This window comes from Ruditapes philippinarum, unplaced genomic scaffold (genome assembly GCF_026571515.1).
Source record: "Ruditapes philippinarum isolate M1 unplaced genomic scaffold, ASM2657151v2 ctg195_1_1_1_1, whole genome shotgun sequence".
Classification (NCBI taxonomy): domain Eukaryota; kingdom Metazoa; phylum Mollusca; class Bivalvia; order Venerida; family Veneridae; genus Ruditapes; species Ruditapes philippinarum.
Window position 1 is genome coordinate 187,667 of NW_026853905.1, and position 18,219 is coordinate 205,885.

The following is an 18,219-nucleotide window of genomic DNA, read 5'->3' on the forward strand; positions in this document are numbered from 1 at the left end:
TACCAAATATATTTACATATTTATATTTACTAAAAATATTCCTTCCTAAATGGTTAAAGAGATACTGTTTAAAGAAATAATGGATTAGATAGATGATGTATTGTTCAATCTAGCACAAAGGTTTACTTGTGAGCTGGACTTAAAAGAAGTTTTAGAAACACAATATGAAATCTTGGATATTTTAATTGCATTTGTATCAAAATATATACATATATAAAATATCTTTCTTTCAAAAATCAAGTGAGCATTAAAGGCATTCAAATAAATTCCTTTCCTGACATGAACAAGCTTCAGTTATATTGGTATCTTTTCTGCAATAAATGGTGCTTTTCTACTTTTTTTTATTTAAATCCTTAGCACATGTGTGTCAAATAGACAAGACAAACTGGCTACACAGGAAGGATTTTGATGATTACTCCTTGATCGCAGACTCCCCTTGTTTCCCAAACAGGGAGTATGTAAAACTGATAAAGTATGGCTATATTGGCCCAATAAAAGGCTTTAACACTGTATACCATGACTGGAACTGCCAGTCAAAGAAAGGTGTCAGTGTTTCGTTTATTTATATTTAGTTGACTTATGATTAAATATAAAACTATTACAATTCAAACAAGACCTGTGGATAGGACAGCATGCTCAGCTATTCTCTGTGCTTGGTAGTAAAATAAGTGCCTGGATAATGTAAGAATTAGAATCAACAAGAGGAAGATTTCATTTACAAAAATACAAACAATGTACATGACATTCATTCCAGAAATACAAAAAATGTACATGACTTAGTTATGAGTCTTGGATTTTGACCATAGACTTTTGTTAAGTTCACAAAGGGCCTTATTTTATTCAAAATCCTTACCAGAGATATGAGTCTTAGAAAATGACCTTGAATTGTAATTCAAAAAGCATGAATCAAGTTTCAAGTGAATACAATCACAAGCTTTATGACAGATAAAATGTTGCAAGCAAAACATTAACCAAGAATTTATCTAAATTCACAAAACAATAAACCAGTCAAAATCCATGTCAGAGTTATGGGCTTGGACACTGTCAATTATGAACCCAAAGACCTGTAAATGAAGTTTCAAGTGAATACCTTCAATAGATATGAAGACTGATGTTGCATAGAAAACTTTAACCAAGAATTTCTTAATAAAAAGGGCTACAAAAATCCATGTTAGAGCTAAGTGTCTTGAAATAAACCTACAATTATGATCCCACAGACATGCATTTACTTTCAAGAGAATACTTTCAGTACATGGAGTTTTAAAGATTGGTGTTGCACAAAAACAAGATTTCATTTGTGGGAAAATGCTATGCCATCGCATTAATACAACACTAAATAGAAGCAGAAGTAGATTGTTTTTGTTTCTACACAATTGAACTTCGCCATTATACAGTAGTGTCTAGTGAATTTAGGGGTCAGGGTAATATTTCACTATGTCAAATAACAGACAATGTGCAGATGCTTTTAACGTTCACATACAAAGGCCATATAGTATAATTGACTCAAAACAAAATTATTCTTACTAGATAAAAATTTAGGTATTTACTGTATTACATAAGTTTAAACTTTGGAATACAGATATATATATAAGTTAATTGTCTTACATACTATCTTTTCAAATAAGCATTATTTCTGAAAACATAAAAAACAATTATGCTTTAAAATCATCATTATATACATGGTGTGAATCATAATGTCCTTACAATGTGCTAAAATCATTTCATCAATATCCCTGCAAAGCTTGCTAGAGGTCATGACCTCAAACCTTTGAAAAGCAAAAATCTCTTGCTAGAGGACAACAACTTTAGACAAACTCCCAGCTATTGAATCTTTTTTTAGAAAAATTGCATCACATGATTGCACACATTTCTGAAAGACATTCCATCATGAGTTATTTCCTTTTCACTATTTAACTATTATTTCAAGAAAATCAAAGGCCTGGGGCAGGGCTAATTTTGACCCTAAAGCTATAATTTGAATAATTTTAATAGAGGTTCACTAGACAATGTTTCATGCCTAATATCTAAGCTCTAGCCCTTGTAGTTTTGAAGAAATAGATTTTTAAGAATTTTACCTTATACATATAATGACCAGGTCGGGCTAATTTTGACCCTTGGGCTATAATATGAACAATCTTGGTAGAGGTTCACAAGACAATGCCTTGTGCAAAATATCTAAGCTATAGGCCTTGTGGGTCTTTACAAGAAGATTTTTTAATTGTTTTCTTTTAATTCCTCTTGGTTGCGATTGCAACCAGCTTTCTGCATAGAATCAATTTTTTTTCTTTGAACAACTTTGGAAGCCCTTCATCCAAGAAACAATCCTGCTAAGTTTGGTTGTAATAAGACTAACTAGTATTTAGGAGAAGATTTTTTAATTTCACTTTATAATCTATATACATGTAATTTCACATACACACACATAGGTGAATGGCTATATGCCACTGCAATCAAAACTTCAACCAAAGTGTTACACTGACATCAAGACAAACACCAATGCATAGGTAAGTATGATAGTCGTATCATTTATTGAAAAGTCAAGCAAAAAAAAGCAATTTTTGTTTGATCGCATAATGCAAAATGGGATCAAGTCACTTCACAGAAAAGTCTAACATCTTTTAATGATCAAAGTTTGTTTTTTTGTGTTTTTTTTGTTGCAAGTTTGCTTCACTTTCCAAAATAGCATTGATAACAAGGCACAGGTATTGATACATTGATACCATCAATATCAGATGGTCACAAACTACACTAAATAACAAAATCGTAGGTGAGCTAACTTTAAATAGGCAGATATAGGTCTGTGATATTCATTTGTCAATACTTGTTTACACAGCTTAACTGCATAACTGAAAAACGATTAATGAGATCTCTTCATTTGTTAAACAAGTGATTTTTCATTAATTAATTAATTGATAATAAATAATTTGATGAAATTAATTGATATCAGCATAAAAACACTTTAATTGCTAGTTAACTGACACCATTTTATAATTTGCTTTGTAATAAATGTTGCTTTTGGAATGCTGTCACAACTTACAATTCTTGGCATTCATTTGTACAAACAGTGTTCAAATTACATTAAGAAATGCTGTTGTTAGCAAAATGCTGTCATAATAAACCTATAATCAGGAATTGCTGTCAGACTAATCATAAACTAATATGTTAATGTCAAACAAATCATGAACTTATATGTTGCTGTCAGACTCATCATGAACTTATGTGTTGCTGTCAGATTTATCATGAAATAATATGTTGCTGTCACAGTCAGACTCGTTGTGAACAAATTTGTTTCTATCAGTTTTATCATGAACTAACATGTTGCTGTCAGACTCATCATGAACTAAAATGTTGCTGTCAGACTCATCATGAACTAATATGTTGCTGTCAGACTCATTGTGAACTAATATGTTTCTATCAGTTTTATCATGAACTAACATGTTGCTGTCATACTCATCATGAACTAATATGTTGCTGTCAGACTTATCACGAACTAATATGTTGCTGTCAGACTTATCATGAACTAATATGTTGCTGTCAGTCTTATCATGAACTAATATGTTGCTGTCAGTCTTATCATGAAATAATATGTTGCTGTCAGACTTATAATGAACTAATATGTTGCTGTCAGTCTTATCATGAACTAATATGTTGCTGTCAGTCTTATCATGAAATAATATGTTGCTGTCAGACTTATCACAAGATAATATGTTGCTGTCAGGCTGATAATATTTATAAGAATAAACCCATCATCAAAACTTACAGCTATCATTAAAAGTTGCAGTCAGGCTGATCATGAACTCTTGTTGTTATAGGAATAAATCTATTACCACAAATTGCTGTCATCATCAAAAATTACCAACAGACTAATCATAAAACTATTCTGTTGCTGCTGATAATGAACTACATGTAATATGTCGTTTTAAGAATAAATCAATTATCAAAACTTGCAGGCATCATGAAAGTTGCTGATGATCATAATATATAATGTTGCGATGAAAATACACCTATATTTATTTTCACGAGTTACTGTCAGAATTTATACTCTCTGGATCTTCATCATCAAAATATTTTTCTTCAGCATCAGCATTTAAAACTTTCAGATCATCATATGTATCATTAGTGTCCACTTTACTGAAACAAATAAATGAAAAATACATGTACATCATATGAAGTCAACAGCATGCCTAAGCACTCAATAATCTGTTTTAAATGAATCCTATCTCAATATGATCTTGTTGTGTTATCTTATTCATTAGAAGTCAACTTGTCACCCTTGTAGTAAACTGCTAGTGTAAAATAGGTAAAATTGTTTGATATCATCAGTTCAAATTAAATAATTTAAACTACAAACTATTACCAGAAATTATCAGAAATTTTACTACATTTGTAGCTGGCATGTATTGTATATCTATTTGTTTATCAAGGCAATGGTACAGTATATTAAGAGCAGATGCTAATTAAACATACCTGTAATCAAAGGTTTTATCTTCACCTTGTAAGAATTTTTCCTGCATAATGGTAAGGAATTCTGCTTTTAACTCTCTCTTCTGTTGTTCAGGAATTTTAGGTTTTTCTTCATCATCATCGTCATCATCATCATTAAAATCCCCAGTTTCTAAAATAAAGCAATACAATAAATCAATCAAATCCGTTTTATGGATTCATCAGCTAATGGGTTGAGAATACAAAAATGTAAATTCATATTTCATGCATATATATCTGTATATACCTATAATATATAATAAATGACACTAAGCTAACAGAGCTTCTGTTAATAAACTGGAGATAAGACATTGAAATAATGTTTATTATAAATTTTTATCCCATTTAATTAATAGATTTTATGTATATATAGACAAGTAACTGTAAGTTTCTTAGACTAAACTAACAACTTTTTTATAGGAATATTTTCAAATATCATTAGAATATTTTAAAATATTTCCCTAAAATTATTTGAGGAATATGCTGGTCCAAGATCACTCACATGAGAACTATAACATTAGAATGTCACAAGTTTGTTAATGTCTTTTGTCAGCCTATGGATCATATTCAAGGTTATCCATGTTCAAATGTTCAAAGTGGAACATTTACCCCCAAAATAGTCTTAACAATTATTTACAGTAAGACATGTTGAAGTACAAAATTAGGCAATGCTCAGTATCATTCCTCAAAAAAAAAAACTTGATTTAAACTGGAAGTCATTGTATATGTTGATCAACAAGCCATGGTCATATTCACTTTATTTTACATATACATGTAAAGCAATTGTTCTTGATTTCAAATTTTATGAGTGTAGCTTAAAATTCTTGACATAGACATTTTTTGCATTATTTGTTGTTTTTATAATACTAAAGGACTGGGAGAGGTAAAGTGATTACAATAGCTGAACCTTGGACACATTGTTCCCTAGAAAGCTTTAAAATATACCATTTTTAGAAATTGTATTGGTTTCAAGCTCCATTTCCTGTTCTTCATCGCTATCCTCTTCTTCCTCTTCCTCTTGACCTTCCTGACAAATATATGGTCAAAAACTTCATATGTTTTGAACAAGTTTGATAAAAGGTCTATCATATGAACTAATATAACATTTCCATATATTGAAATTAGACAAACACATTCTAAGTTAAAGTTAAAAGATAAACATTTTACTTTAGATTGCAAGGGAAACCACAATCTGCATGAAAAATTATTTTTTGAAAATCCATAAAATAAACAAAATGGTATACAAGCTGTCAGATGTTTAAAGAAAGATGTGTGCAGCTGAATGGGCTAAGTTGTTAGACTTATTGTAAAATTCTGACTAGCATAAAAGAAGGATGCTATGCTAATGGCATGCATAAATTAATAATATATTTCAAATAATGTTCTTGCAATACCAAAGTAGAGATCGTCTTGACAGTATTATCATTAAAAATGTTAACAGTATTTTCATCAAGGCCATAAACATTCTAACAAATTTATCCATTAACATTTGGGCTACACTGATGGATGAAGACCCAATAGTAAAGATGCCTTTTCATTTCATACACAAGTGACCTGATAAAAAAAAATATGATTATACATGTACATGTATATGCAATTAGATTTATTTTGAAAATACACTTTAAACATTAATTTTGCTATAACTTGCATACCTCTTTATCTTTAGACTGACCAAATCGTACATTTTCATCTAACTGATCTATGTGCTTCAGTAAAATAGATGAAAATGTCAGGTCTGTTTTATCAACTTGCCCTTGAATTTCTTTTTGTGTGAGGTATTGTCCAACCATTTGCTCATATAAATATGGTTCTCTAAATTTCATTTCTTCATCACTGAAGTACTCTCCTTTTGATATCAACTCCTTCATTGCTTCATACCTTCGGTTTTTCACTATATTCTTTTGAAAACTTTTGTTTTTATTTTTCATAACTTGTTTCATATAGAAATCTATTTCATAAACATCTTTTGAATCCATAAAATATTCCAAATCTTCAAGTTCTAAATGATTCCAAAACTTTGAAAGAAATGTCACTTTGTTAGAATCAAGAATATTTTGTGCAATTTCAATTTTTTCTTCAAGATTTAAATCAGGTTCTCCGCGTTGCTGATGTTTAAAGTGAGCATCAGAAAGTGCCACTCGAGCTAACATCTTAGTTCTCACGTAAGATAAATCTGGCATGTTGATTGAACTGGAAGGTTGATTTGCAATGTCAGTTTGCTGTGAGCTTTTATCAGGAATGCCGGAATCTAAGGCCAAATCTGGTTGGTTATAATGTTCTGTTTGATCCATTTCTTCCGAGATATCATTCAGAACATCTCTATTCTTGCTATCTTTTTCAGAAGATTCCGTCAATACTCTTTCATTCTGAAAACGTGCTTCAGCCATTCTCTCTGTAAAAAGTGTGTACTGTTTAAAAAAAACAACAGGAAAACAAGGTTTATTTCAAGGAAGTGGCTAGCCGTACATGACTCACGTACAGCTAGCCAAAAGTTCTAGCCGTACGTGAGTCACGTACGACTAGCAAGGACACACTGTATTGGCTAGCCGTACGGCATTTTCAAAATTATATGGAGTGTCCGAGTTTAAATGTAAGTTATTTAAGATTGTATGTAAGTAGAAGAAGAATGTTAACAATTTTCTAAATGCATGATGTGTAAAGAGTAGCAAAATAGCTTGTATTGTTACAGAACTGGACATTGTGGTTGTTCCACAGTGTGTCCTAGTAAAGCTCCATAGCGTTACGGCGACTATGTGACCTTTTCGTAGTAATGGTATATAGGAAAAAAATTATTTTTTTTTTCAAATTTTTTTTCTTACATTCAACCCAAAATAGTTGTTTTGATGTTTTTTTTTGTTTTTTGTTTTTTTTAACTTCAATTTTTTTTTTATATGGGCACCAAGACTGGACTAGCACCTGTGGCTTGACCGGCATAAACTATCACAAGCCTGTAACGTCTAATATATTGGACTATGATAAAGGCTAATTAATTGATTACATGCTTTTACATGTATGTTCGATATTTATCTACTGTATTTGAAAATTATACAATTATTTTTGCTTTTCACCGTTTTTTTCTTCAATGTTCTTTTTATTTATTCCACTCTGATCATTATTTATTCGATCCATGTGCTTAATTAACAAAAATTCATCTTTCAAAAAAATAAAACAACAAATCATAATCATGAGGCACAAAATAACTTCCTGCCTTTAACACTCGTAAGAGGGGTTGGCAGTATCCAGAGATAGATAGATAACATATGCATGTTCGACTTCCATATAATTTTGAAAAGTGCCGTACGGCTAGACAATACAGTGAGTCCTGGCTAGTCGTACGTGACTCACGTACGACTAGAACTTTTGGCTAGCCGTACGGGTCCGCACGGCCAGCCACTTCCTTATTTCAACCAAAGGAAACATTTCTTTACAAGTGATCGTGAAAATAGGTGAAACTACAGAAAAAAGAATAATACAGTAAATCTCGACAAGTATCAGTCTGTGCCTAAGATGCAAACAATTTAAATTAACATATTGCAACATGAAATCATCTTTCAACACCGTGACAACATTAAATTAGACGAATATCAGTAACTTTTTGTCTTTATTTACTATTTTTATGAAATGGCATCGTCGTAAAATAATATCCAATGAAATTGAGCTTTACAAATATGGTTGACCAATGAAAAGTTGCGTTTCATCTGAAAACCCAACCGGTGTTTACTTCCGGTTCAGATGTGTCAAAGGAAACAGGACGTTTCGGCCCCAAACCAAATCGGCCCCAGTCGAAAAATCGGCCCCTGGACGTTTCGGCCCTTTTCCGCGAGACGTTTCGGCCCCACTATAGTATATTGCTTGTTGATTAACAAAATACAATTAAACAATTTTGACACTTTAATTCTTTAAATAATTATTTATTATCTTTTGATCTCTTGAACCATTTAGATGTACGTTAATGTTTTTAAAGGTGTAACAAACAATAAAGGCAGGTTACTTAATTTAAAACTATTTATAATGTAGCTAAATTTATATACTATGCGAATCTAAGTCGCGACGCGTAAATAAAAGTTCATACAGCATGTTCAATCTATAATTAGTTTAACTCACGATTTTTTCCCGTATTTAGTTGGTTTACTACTAGATAGAAGTATTTTAAGTATTTACACGCGCACGAGAATCTCATTTTACGCGCGGGAGGTATAAACAGAAACCTTGTGTAGCTGATTCAATTTATATTTAAATGACCAGTCTTTTTCTTGTAGTTTATATTTAAATGATCAGTCTTTTTTCTTGTATCAAAAGTAAAATATTATCAATTAAGTATTAATCATAATTGATAATCATGTACTCTTCTGTAAACCATGTTCTCTTTGTATATTATACTCTGTATGCTAAAAACAATGTAAAATGTTTAATGTTGAATAAACTATTATTGTATTGTATTGTATAATTTATAAAACTAACCACTAAAACTTCTGGATTAAGAATGTTAATTACAATTATTACTTAGAAAACATTATCTTTTGATCTTAATTAAACTATACGTACTTTTTTCAAGGTGTAACTAATTAACTGTTTATAGCTTTATGCTAATTGGCGGTAAGTAATATCAGAGAAAACTTCAAAAGATATGAAAAAAACTGTTTGCTATAATCTCATGATAATATTTTTAATTATTATTGCTATTAGATAATGATAGATCAAGTAAAGTTGTTTAATTGTAAAATTGCAAAAAAGTTATTTATAAAAAACAGTGTCTAATTACATTTGTTTCGTTGCAAGTAAAATTGTTTAACTGTACGTTCTGTACTTGTATTTTCGTACCCATCAAACTCGTCACCGTTCAATAGTTGTTGATGATAATTTAATGGCTCTCTCATGTGTTGTTTTGTGTCTTGCTTCTTAATCTTTCAAATAAAATATAACTATATATGTTGTAAATAATTGTTTGTTTGTGTATTATATTTTTTCAAATAAAGTTTATGTTCTGTTCTGTTTGTATTGATTACATTTCCCCTACTACTATTATTATCTAGTTTTTATACAAAATGATTAAATATATATATTAATTGATTCATTTAATCATTGAAATGCTATAAATATATCGGTTTAAAATACAGTACATATTCTGGGGCCGATTTGGTAAAGGGCCGAAACGTCCGGGGCCGAAACGTCTTGGGTAGTTTGGGGCCGATACGTCTTGGGGCCGAAACGTCTCGAAATCGTGTCAAAGCTTGTTGTAGTTAGGGAAGCGATTTTTCTAGAATATTGAAGTATTTCGACCAGTTAACACTTCAGAGTTTGTAGTTTCATTGAACACACAAATATGGATAAGCCACAAATTATTCTCCATGTACAACACTCCTTAAATTACACAATCTTTGACTCAAAGTGGATTCCATGCAGTACAAAATTTGTGGCATTAGGAAATTATGCTCGTGGATCTGGTGCCTTACAAATATATGATCTTTCACATGGAAGTCTTAATTTAGTCAAAGAGGTATACATATTCATACTTTATTTTTGTCTTAATTTTGTAAGTGCACATTCCATCATTCTGATTCATTAAAAGCATTAATATGAAATTAGGTGATACCTTATACAAGTGACATTTACTGAAGTTAACTTGATAATACTGTATAGGAGGAGCTTACAAGCCATCTTGGCTTAAATGCTCAGAAGAAGGAGAAGGTAGGTAAAGGTTAGATTGCCATGTACAATGTAGGCTACATACATGTGAACTTTTTTCAATGATCAAGTGGGAGATTTTTCTTCAAAAAGAGGGAGATTTAAGAATTTGCAATAAACAAAGAATGAAGAAGGAAGTTCTGACATCAAAAATAGGGAGATTTTTTTAATTTGTGAAAATACCCCTTATTTTAAGACAAATCTTTGAAAATATGGCTGAAAAAAGTGGGAGTCTCCCGCCTAAAGTTCACATGTATGAGGCTATATGCCATGGCGCAGAAAGCTCTTGATTTAATATCAAGCATAACATGCTAAGTATACATGTAAACCAGAACTTTCTTGCTCTTTGTAAATGAATAAATGTAGTATTTTTTACGTAAACAGAAACAAATAAATTGGTGGTGATCAACCTATCATCGGAATGTTCCGAATATTTCTGAAGATCTCCTCACAGTGATTTGATGTAGCGAAGCAAAGGGTTGTCACTCCATCCGAGTTTTGAAAATCCAATCCGCCATTTTTGTTAATCTCTAATCACAGTTGTTTTAACATTATTTTTGATGTGTTGATTTTGCGAAATGTATATGTAAAAGTTACTTTTTATTCAAGAAGTCAAAGCAGTCACTGGCTTTGACTTGCCCGGCTGTAGACTACACTTGTATATTTTAAGGAAATCAAATGTAAACAATTGAAAAAAATTATAGATTTCTATACCTATCAGTGAAATTTTAAGTGTCATTTATGTGCGCCGCCAAAAAATGTACCATTTAGGGGAATGCCCCAGATCTAACGTCTGGAATGTACAGAGAAAACTGGAAATTAACATTTAGCCAGATTTCAGAATTGGTGAATTGTATGATTTTTATACTATTTCAGGCAGAAAAATCAAAAGCATTTAAATGTGGAACATTTGGTGCATCAAGTCTTCAACAAAGGTATCTTGCAACTGGTGACTTTGATGGAAAAATGGCAATATGGTATGTGTGAAACAAAAAAAAAAATATTTTGTTATTTATGTATCAACTGAAAAAGCTTAAAAAGCTTCATACAACAAAAAACATGTTTTGTCAGTCATTTGAATTTCATTGACTGAATGATAATTTAAAAAGAACTTACTTTTTGATTTGCTTTTTATATTGCGGCGTTTTTGCTGTTGTTGATCAATTAGATAAAATGGTATTGGCATCTATACTAAATATATCAGTAGCTTTGGTTTCACCTAAAATGGATTTTATTTGAAAGCATAAGATATATTATATGTTTATTATTTATTAAACTTTAAACTTATTAAATCTTATTATCATGAAAGAAATGAATGCAGAATATATGCTATAAAACTTTTTTTACCTTTGAAAGAATATGAACCAGTACACTGATATCAAAAATGCATAATTAATATTTCCAAAGATATAAAACACTGTTCATTGCTATTTCCTTTACAGACTTTTGTGAAATATAGTTACATGTAATGGTACATATATTGTAAAAAGCTATGTGTTAACTTAAAGTGACAAAGTGCCTATCCAAAAGTATATAGTGAGTGAACATGTGAAAGTCAAAATTAGTTTATGTGTTGTCATAATTCCTTTTGATTTTATAGTTTACTTTGCATTAACACTAGATATCTTGGTGGTTCAATGAAATTTCTATAAATATCCATCACAACATACCTATAAGGTTCAATTTATAAAAGGAGTTGGGCAGTCTTTTTATATTTTATGCAGATTTATATTTTACCCAATATCAAACACCATTATAACTTTAAATTATATTGTCAATTAAACACAACTCGACAATGCAAAAATGAGCATAATGTTACTTTAAGATTAAAGAGAAAGTCATCTTCATTGATAAAACAATTAATGATTTAAATAAGTTTTATTGGTATTTATGTTTCATTAAATACTTTGTTCATTGATAAAGGATTAATATAGAAGTAACAAATGATGCTGCATTATATCATAATGTTTCTTTATTTTAGGAATTTAGAGGCACTAGAAGCTCCAGTATATTCAGTAAAGGGTCACAGTGAAATAATCAACTGTATAGATGGTGTAGGGGGTCTTGGTATTGGAGAAGGAGCCCCAGAAATTGTAACAGGAAGCAGAGATGGTATGTACTATCTGAGCCGCGTCACGACAAAACCAACATAATGCGTTTGCGACCAGCATGGATCCAGACCAGCCTGCGCGTCCACACAGTTTGATCAGGATCCATGCTGTTCGCTTACCAACTCTATTACAAGTAGAGAAACTGATAGCAAATAGCATGGATCCTGATCAGACTGCGCATCCACGGATGCACAGGCTGGTCTGGATCCAGGCTGGTCGCAAACCCATTAAGTTGCTTTTGTCGTGACGCGGCTCAATTTTGTTTTTCCGGTAATACTAAACTACTGTTGGAGCTGGTGTTGTAATTTGGGCATGGGCAAGTTCACATATAGTTTCATTATGATTGAAAGGCACCAAGTTTCGAAGCTAATAACTGAGTGCTTTATACCGAAAACTTAAAAATCATTTCAAGTTTTTCCTCATAAGTGAGAATTGAAGAGAGCATTTAAGGTGTATGCTATAGTTATCTATCAAGGCAGTGTCATTCACTCAGTGCCCCATTTCTTGTATAGTTGCTGTCATTTGTATAATCTCAGAAAGTACTATACACCAACATTCAATTAATATTGGAGACAGTTTACACTATGTAACCAAAATAAAATACTCACAATTGTTCGAAATATTGTGTGAAATAAATGTAAGACTAAAAATTATTTCAAAGAAGGTGTTTTCAGTTATATGCATGTTAAAGGAGTTACATATAAACATATAGGCATGAAAACCGTATAATTCTATTCATATGCTGCTTAGAATATATTTATTATATTCTTACATTATGCAAAATAAAGAGAAATTCTATTATGTGGTTTTCAATCTGCTATGTGTCTATATGTTACTGTAGAATATGCTTTTAACCTTTCAATAAGATGATAGCCTTTCCTTAAGATGATGAATGCCTTTATTCAGGATAAAAGATGGGCAAGTCCATTTATAGGTATTTAGAGTGGGATGGGAATGATTAAAGATAGAGAGAAACATAAACAACTAAATTTATATAAAGACACATATTTTTGTGAAATTGATATATGTAGGAACATTTAAAAGGACCTTCAAATGCATCTGTGTTTGTAATTTTATGCTACACATTAAAGCCAATTTACTAAAGGGTTTGCCAAAAAATGTACACACCTTGTCCTGTTTGCAATCTTAAATCCATTTTGTTTAAAAATTAGAAAAATTGACCAAATCTTACCAAGACAAAAATATACTATGTGTCAGGGTGAACTTAAGTAGTTAGTTTAATATCTAGTCATAGAATGTTAAGTTATATGTATGTGTTATTGTTACAGGTAGTGTGAAGGTGTGGGATCCAAGACAGAAAAATGACCCAGTAGCTACAATGGAGCCAGGGGAGGGTGAGGCAAAGAGGGATTGTTGGACAGTAGCTTTTGGTAAGTAACAAAGGCCTCTACCGAATCAATAGTTTTATTTCTTCAATAGTTCAGTGCTAAGGTTGAATCATTAAAACAAAAGTTAAAACAAAAAAGTAACCATTATTTTGAATAACATACTTAAAAAGTCTCAATAGTTGTTACATCATATTGACAGCCTTGGTATGTAATTATTTACATGCTGACAAAAATAAAAAATACATCAGATCCACACTTTTTTACATATGAAAATACCTGAATTTCATAATAAGTTCTCTTGTTCTGTTTCAACAACAGAACAATAGATACAATACTTCTATCTTAGTAAACATATTTTGAATTTTGAATAAAATGTTTTTTATTTTGTTTACAGGCAATGCCTACACACCTCATGAAAGATGTGTATGTGCAGGATACGATAATGGGGATATAAAACTGTTTGATCTAAAAACCATGTCACTTAGATGGGAAACTAATGTCAAAAATGGGGTGAGTATAATATAAACAATGTACTGAAATATTATTAGGCTTGTATTATAAAGAATTAGAAAAAAATGATGAAAAATAATGATAATATGACTTATTTTTAATCTGAAGTTAAATCACTCAATGAGTTAAAGTGGTCACTTTAGATTCCTGACAAATTTGTTATTTTCCATATCATCATTATCATTGAAAAATCATCTTATTATTTGAAACTCATTTAAGACATTTACGGAGCTCATATTTTTTTGGCTTTTTTAATTAATGGTTTCGGCATTTATTTATTTCTTATCACCATAAAACCATTACATTTCATATCTCTACAAAACGTGATATGTTTAATGGTATATGTTTAACAGGTTTGTGATGTGGAGTTTGACAGAAAAGATATTAACATGAACAAACTGGTGGCAACTACGCTAGAATCTAAGTTTCATGTTTATGATACTAGGACTCAGCATCCCACAAAAGGTTTTGCCTCTGTTACTGAAAAGGTGACTTGATATGTTTTATTACATTTCTTATTGTTTTTATAGCAAAAGATGAAAATGAAGAATTTGATTAAAGAAATTTGATTTTAGCATGAATTGTTAGGAAAATTATTGATATGTATATGTAGTTTTTTACAACTGAAGTACAAAAATATCAAACAACATCAAAATATATATGTATTGAAAAAAATTGTATTTCTCAGTACCTGTCACACGTTTGAGTTTCATTTGCCATGTTCATGATATCAAACAGTTATAAGAAGTCAAAATTTTCCAATTCAAATATATTTACTAGAGCCAGATACTCACACACAGGTCTGCAATTTTCAAATATGTTTAATTTTTTTCATTTATTGAATAGGCCCACAAGTCAACAGTTTGGGCAGTAAAACATTTACCTCAGAATAGAGATATTTTTATGACATGTGGAGGCAATGGGACGGTCAATTTATGGAAATAGTAAGTACCTCACATATATATAATGCATATAAATATATATGTTTTTTGGTTTTCCTTCTAAAAAATAGAAACAGGGTATCATCATTATAGAGCTAGGACATTGTGCACTGCTGTGCACCTAACCAAGGTGACCAACTTCAGATTTTCATCTTGATATCCCTAAAATTTGTAATGGACAGTACCACAGATTGTAGTTGGATAGTTCTATTTTAAGAAATTCAGGAGGTTACATCCCTAAAACTATCAAAGCAGAGCATGGTAATATACAATGCAAACTGAGTAGGTTTAGGATAAACCATTGATTTCACTGCATTTTTTGTGAAATTAGTAGATTTATTTCAGATTTTTTGACCACAGAAAAAGTTGGGATTAGATTATCTTGATTTTCAAACCACAAAAATTCTGCCCAGTATTAAAAGCTACAAATAGTTTCAAAAATATACTAAGCTTAAGGAGCTGTAATGTAAAATAATATGAAATAATATAAATTGTGTTTTTTCAGCAATTACCCAGTAAACAGAGTAGCGAAAGACGGTGATGAGATAGAAATTGGCGTCCCAGGAACTGTATCACTTATTCAGAATACAGTTCTCTCTACGCAACCAATCAGCTCATTTGATTGGAGTCCTGATAAGGAAGGCCTTGCTGTGTGCACATCTTTTGATCAAATGTTACGTATATGTATTGTTACAAAACTCAAAACTATTGGATAACACTGCTGTTATTTATTGGACTGTTGCCAAATTAACAAAATAGAGAGTGAATATTACCCTTGAGAGTTAAGACCTTGGAAGAGGTTGAAAATTGATCTGAATAATGAAGAAACTTTGAAAGTCAGATTCTTTCTGGCAGTATCTATGTAATGGAATGCTAGTTTGAACTGTGTTTACTGATTTTCTGTGAAATCCAAAGCTTAAAAAAATGTGGCATTAAGATTTATTTATAAATCTGTTGCAAATATATGTGCATAAATATACATGTGCAAGAATATGACTGGCACTGTAAATTTGTATTGTATTACCTAATACAGAAGGGTTTTATGGAATACTAGTTATCAACAATAAGAGATGTTAAAACTGTTGGTCTTGTCATGTAAAAGGTTTAACTGTATTGAGGCATTATATCTTTGATTCATCTGCTTGTTTAGAATGGATGGTGTATTTTTTAGTACATGAAAATTTCACATTTTCAAGATATTCTTTTTTCCCATTCAGATAAAACTGATTTAATAAAATTATTGCATATTAATCAATCTTGGCACTTGCTGTAACAGCTTCATTATGTAATTTTACTCCAACTTACATTGTTGTGACATGATTTTTAGCTCGACTATTCGATAAGAATAAGTAGAGCTATTGCAGTCACCCGAGCGTCGGCGTCGGCGTAACCACTTATGTTAAAGTTTTTGTAATAGTTCAAATATTTTCAAAGTCCATTGACATGTGGCTTTGAAACTTTGCACACTTGTTCACCATCATGACCCCAACCTGTAGACAGGAGGAGGTAACTCTATCAAGCATTTTGACAGAATTATGCCCCTTTTTCGACTTAGAATTTACGTTAAAGTTTTTGTAATAGTTCAAATATTTTCAAAGTCCATTGACATATGGCTTTGAAACTTTGCACACTTGTTCACCATCATGACCCCAACCTGTAGACAGGAGGAGGTAACTCTATCAAGCATTTTGACAGAATTATGCCCCTTTTTCGACTTAGAATTTACGTTAAAGTTTTTGTAATAGTTCAAATATTTTCAAAGTCCATTGACATATGGCTTTGAAACTTTGCACACTTGTTCACCATCATGACCCCAACCTGTAGACAGGAGGAGGTAACTCTATCAAGTATTTTTGACAGAATTATGCCCCTTTTTCGACTTAGAATTTACGTTAAAGTTTTTGTAATAGTTCAAATATTTTCAAAGTCCATTGACATATGGCTTTGAAACTTTGCACACTTGTTGACCATCATGACCCCAACCTGTAGACAGGAGGAGGTAACTCTATCAAGCATTTTGACAGAATTATGCCCCTTTTTCGACTTAGAATCTACGTTAAAGTTTTTGTAATAGTTCAAATATTTTCAAAGTCCATAGACATATGGCTTTGAAACTTTGCACACTTGTTCAACATCATGACCCCAACCTGTAGACAGCAGGAGGTAACTCTATTAAGCATTTTGACAGAATTATGCCCCTTTTTCGACTTAGAATTTACGTTAAAGTTTTTTGTAATAGTTCAAATATTTTCAAAGTCCATTGACATATGGCTTTGAAACTTTGCACGCTTGTTCAACATCATGACCCCAACCTGTAAACAGGAGGAGGTAACTCTATCAAGCATTTTGACAGAATTATGCCCCTTTTTCGACTTAGAATTTACGTTAAAGTTTTTGTAATAGTTCAAATATTTTCAAAGTCCATTGACATATGGCTTTGAAACTTTGCACGCTTGTTCACCATCATGACCCCAACCTGTAAACAGGAGGAGGTAACTGTATCAGGCATTTTTTTTACTATCAAGCACTAAGAATAGTCGAGCATGCTGTCCTACCGACAGCTCTTGTTGTGATATGTAAATATATATGTTTGTGTTTTCACAAGTTAAGAATGTGTTCAGGAGTTTACTATGCTGTTTCATATGTAAAAAAGTTCATTCATAAAACAAATCACATCTTTTATTATTAAAGTATGAAGAACAAAGATAATCTTGCTTTTGTTTTTAGTTAGTCACCGTATATATATGTGGAGTAACAGAGTTGACTGATTCACTGTTCTATTTCTACTAGTCATGGTTTGCTTAGGAAATATATATCAATTTTGAGTGCATTATAATAGGAGCTCAATTGCAGAGGAATATAATTATGAAGGCAGATATATGCCTGATCACCTGAATGTTTAATTACAAAGCATTTGAACAAAAAAACCCTGCATTATAATACTATTATGTAAGAAAAATTAGTATCTATTTCCATTTCTTACATGCAAATAAAAAAGATAATTGATAAAAATATGTTGAACTACATTTAGCGTAGTAGAAGTCATTTGGTTTATTGACGTCATATCCGACATTATATAGCATTTGTTGTTTTTATGCTGTGAAATTACAGTTTAATAATGCACCTCATTACCCTATCTGT

The 18,219-nt window shown here is 31.2% G+C and overlaps 2 protein-coding genes across 2 annotated transcripts; one reads left to right on the forward strand and one right to left on the reverse strand.

Moving 5' to 3' along the window:
• Window positions 1-167: 167 nt before the first annotated feature.
• LOC132738319 (coiled-coil domain-containing protein 97-like) lies at window positions 168-6,886 on the reverse strand. Its single transcript, XM_060725802.1, has 4 exons — window positions 6,135-6,886; window positions 5,428-5,509; window positions 4,468-4,615; window positions 168-4,131 (listed from the first exon to the last, which is right to left on the reverse strand). The coding sequence occupies exons 1-4, from the start codon at window positions 6,867-6,869 to the stop codon at window positions 4,017-4,019; spliced, it is 1,080 nt and encodes a 359-aa protein (XP_060581785.1). The 5' UTR covers window positions 6,870-6,886; the 3' UTR covers window positions 168-4,016.
• A 2,820-nt stretch (window positions 6,887-9,706) lies between these two features.
• Window positions 9,707-17,787, forward strand: LOC132738320 (dynein axonemal assembly factor 10-like). The gene is made up of 8 exons (XM_060725803.1): window positions 9,707-9,979; window positions 11,044-11,144; window positions 12,149-12,279; window positions 13,568-13,669; window positions 14,022-14,137; window positions 14,491-14,625; window positions 14,984-15,081; window positions 15,584-17,787. Exons 1-8 carry the CDS (start codon window positions 9,806-9,808, stop codon window positions 15,792-15,794), a joined length of 1,068 nt encoding a protein of 355 aa, XP_060581786.1. The 5' UTR covers window positions 9,707-9,805; the 3' UTR covers window positions 15,795-17,787.
• The last annotated feature ends 432 nt before the right edge of the window (window positions 17,788-18,219 follow it).

What these genes read in the sequence shown, in the direction of transcription:
- LOC132738319 (XM_060725802.1), bottom strand. Translation starts at nt 6,869, where the DNA reads ATGGCTGAAGCACGTTTTCAGAATGAAAGAGTATTGACGGAATCTTCT. An exon ending in CAATACAATTTCTAAAAATG is followed by an intron (nt 4,616 to 5,427) that starts GTATATTTTAAA and finishes GCTTTATTTTAG; the next exon opens with AAACTGGGGATTTTAATGAT. An exon ending in GATAAAACCTTTGATTACAG is followed by an intron (nt 4,132 to 4,467) that starts GTATGTTTAATT and finishes TATTTGTTTCAG; the next exon opens with TAAAGTGGACACTAATGATA.
- LOC132738320 (XM_060725803.1), top strand. Translation starts at nt 9,806, where the DNA reads ATGGATAAGCCACAAATTATTCTCCATGTACAACACTCCTTAAATTAC. An exon ending in GATGGAAAAATGGCAATATG is followed by an intron (nt 11,145 to 12,148) that starts GTATGTGTGAAA and finishes TCTTTATTTTAG; the next exon opens with GAATTTAGAGGCACTAGAAG. An exon ending in AAACTAATGTCAAAAATGGG is followed by an intron (nt 14,138 to 14,490) that starts GTGAGTATAATA and finishes TATGTTTAACAG; the next exon opens with GTTTGTGATGTGGAGTTTGA.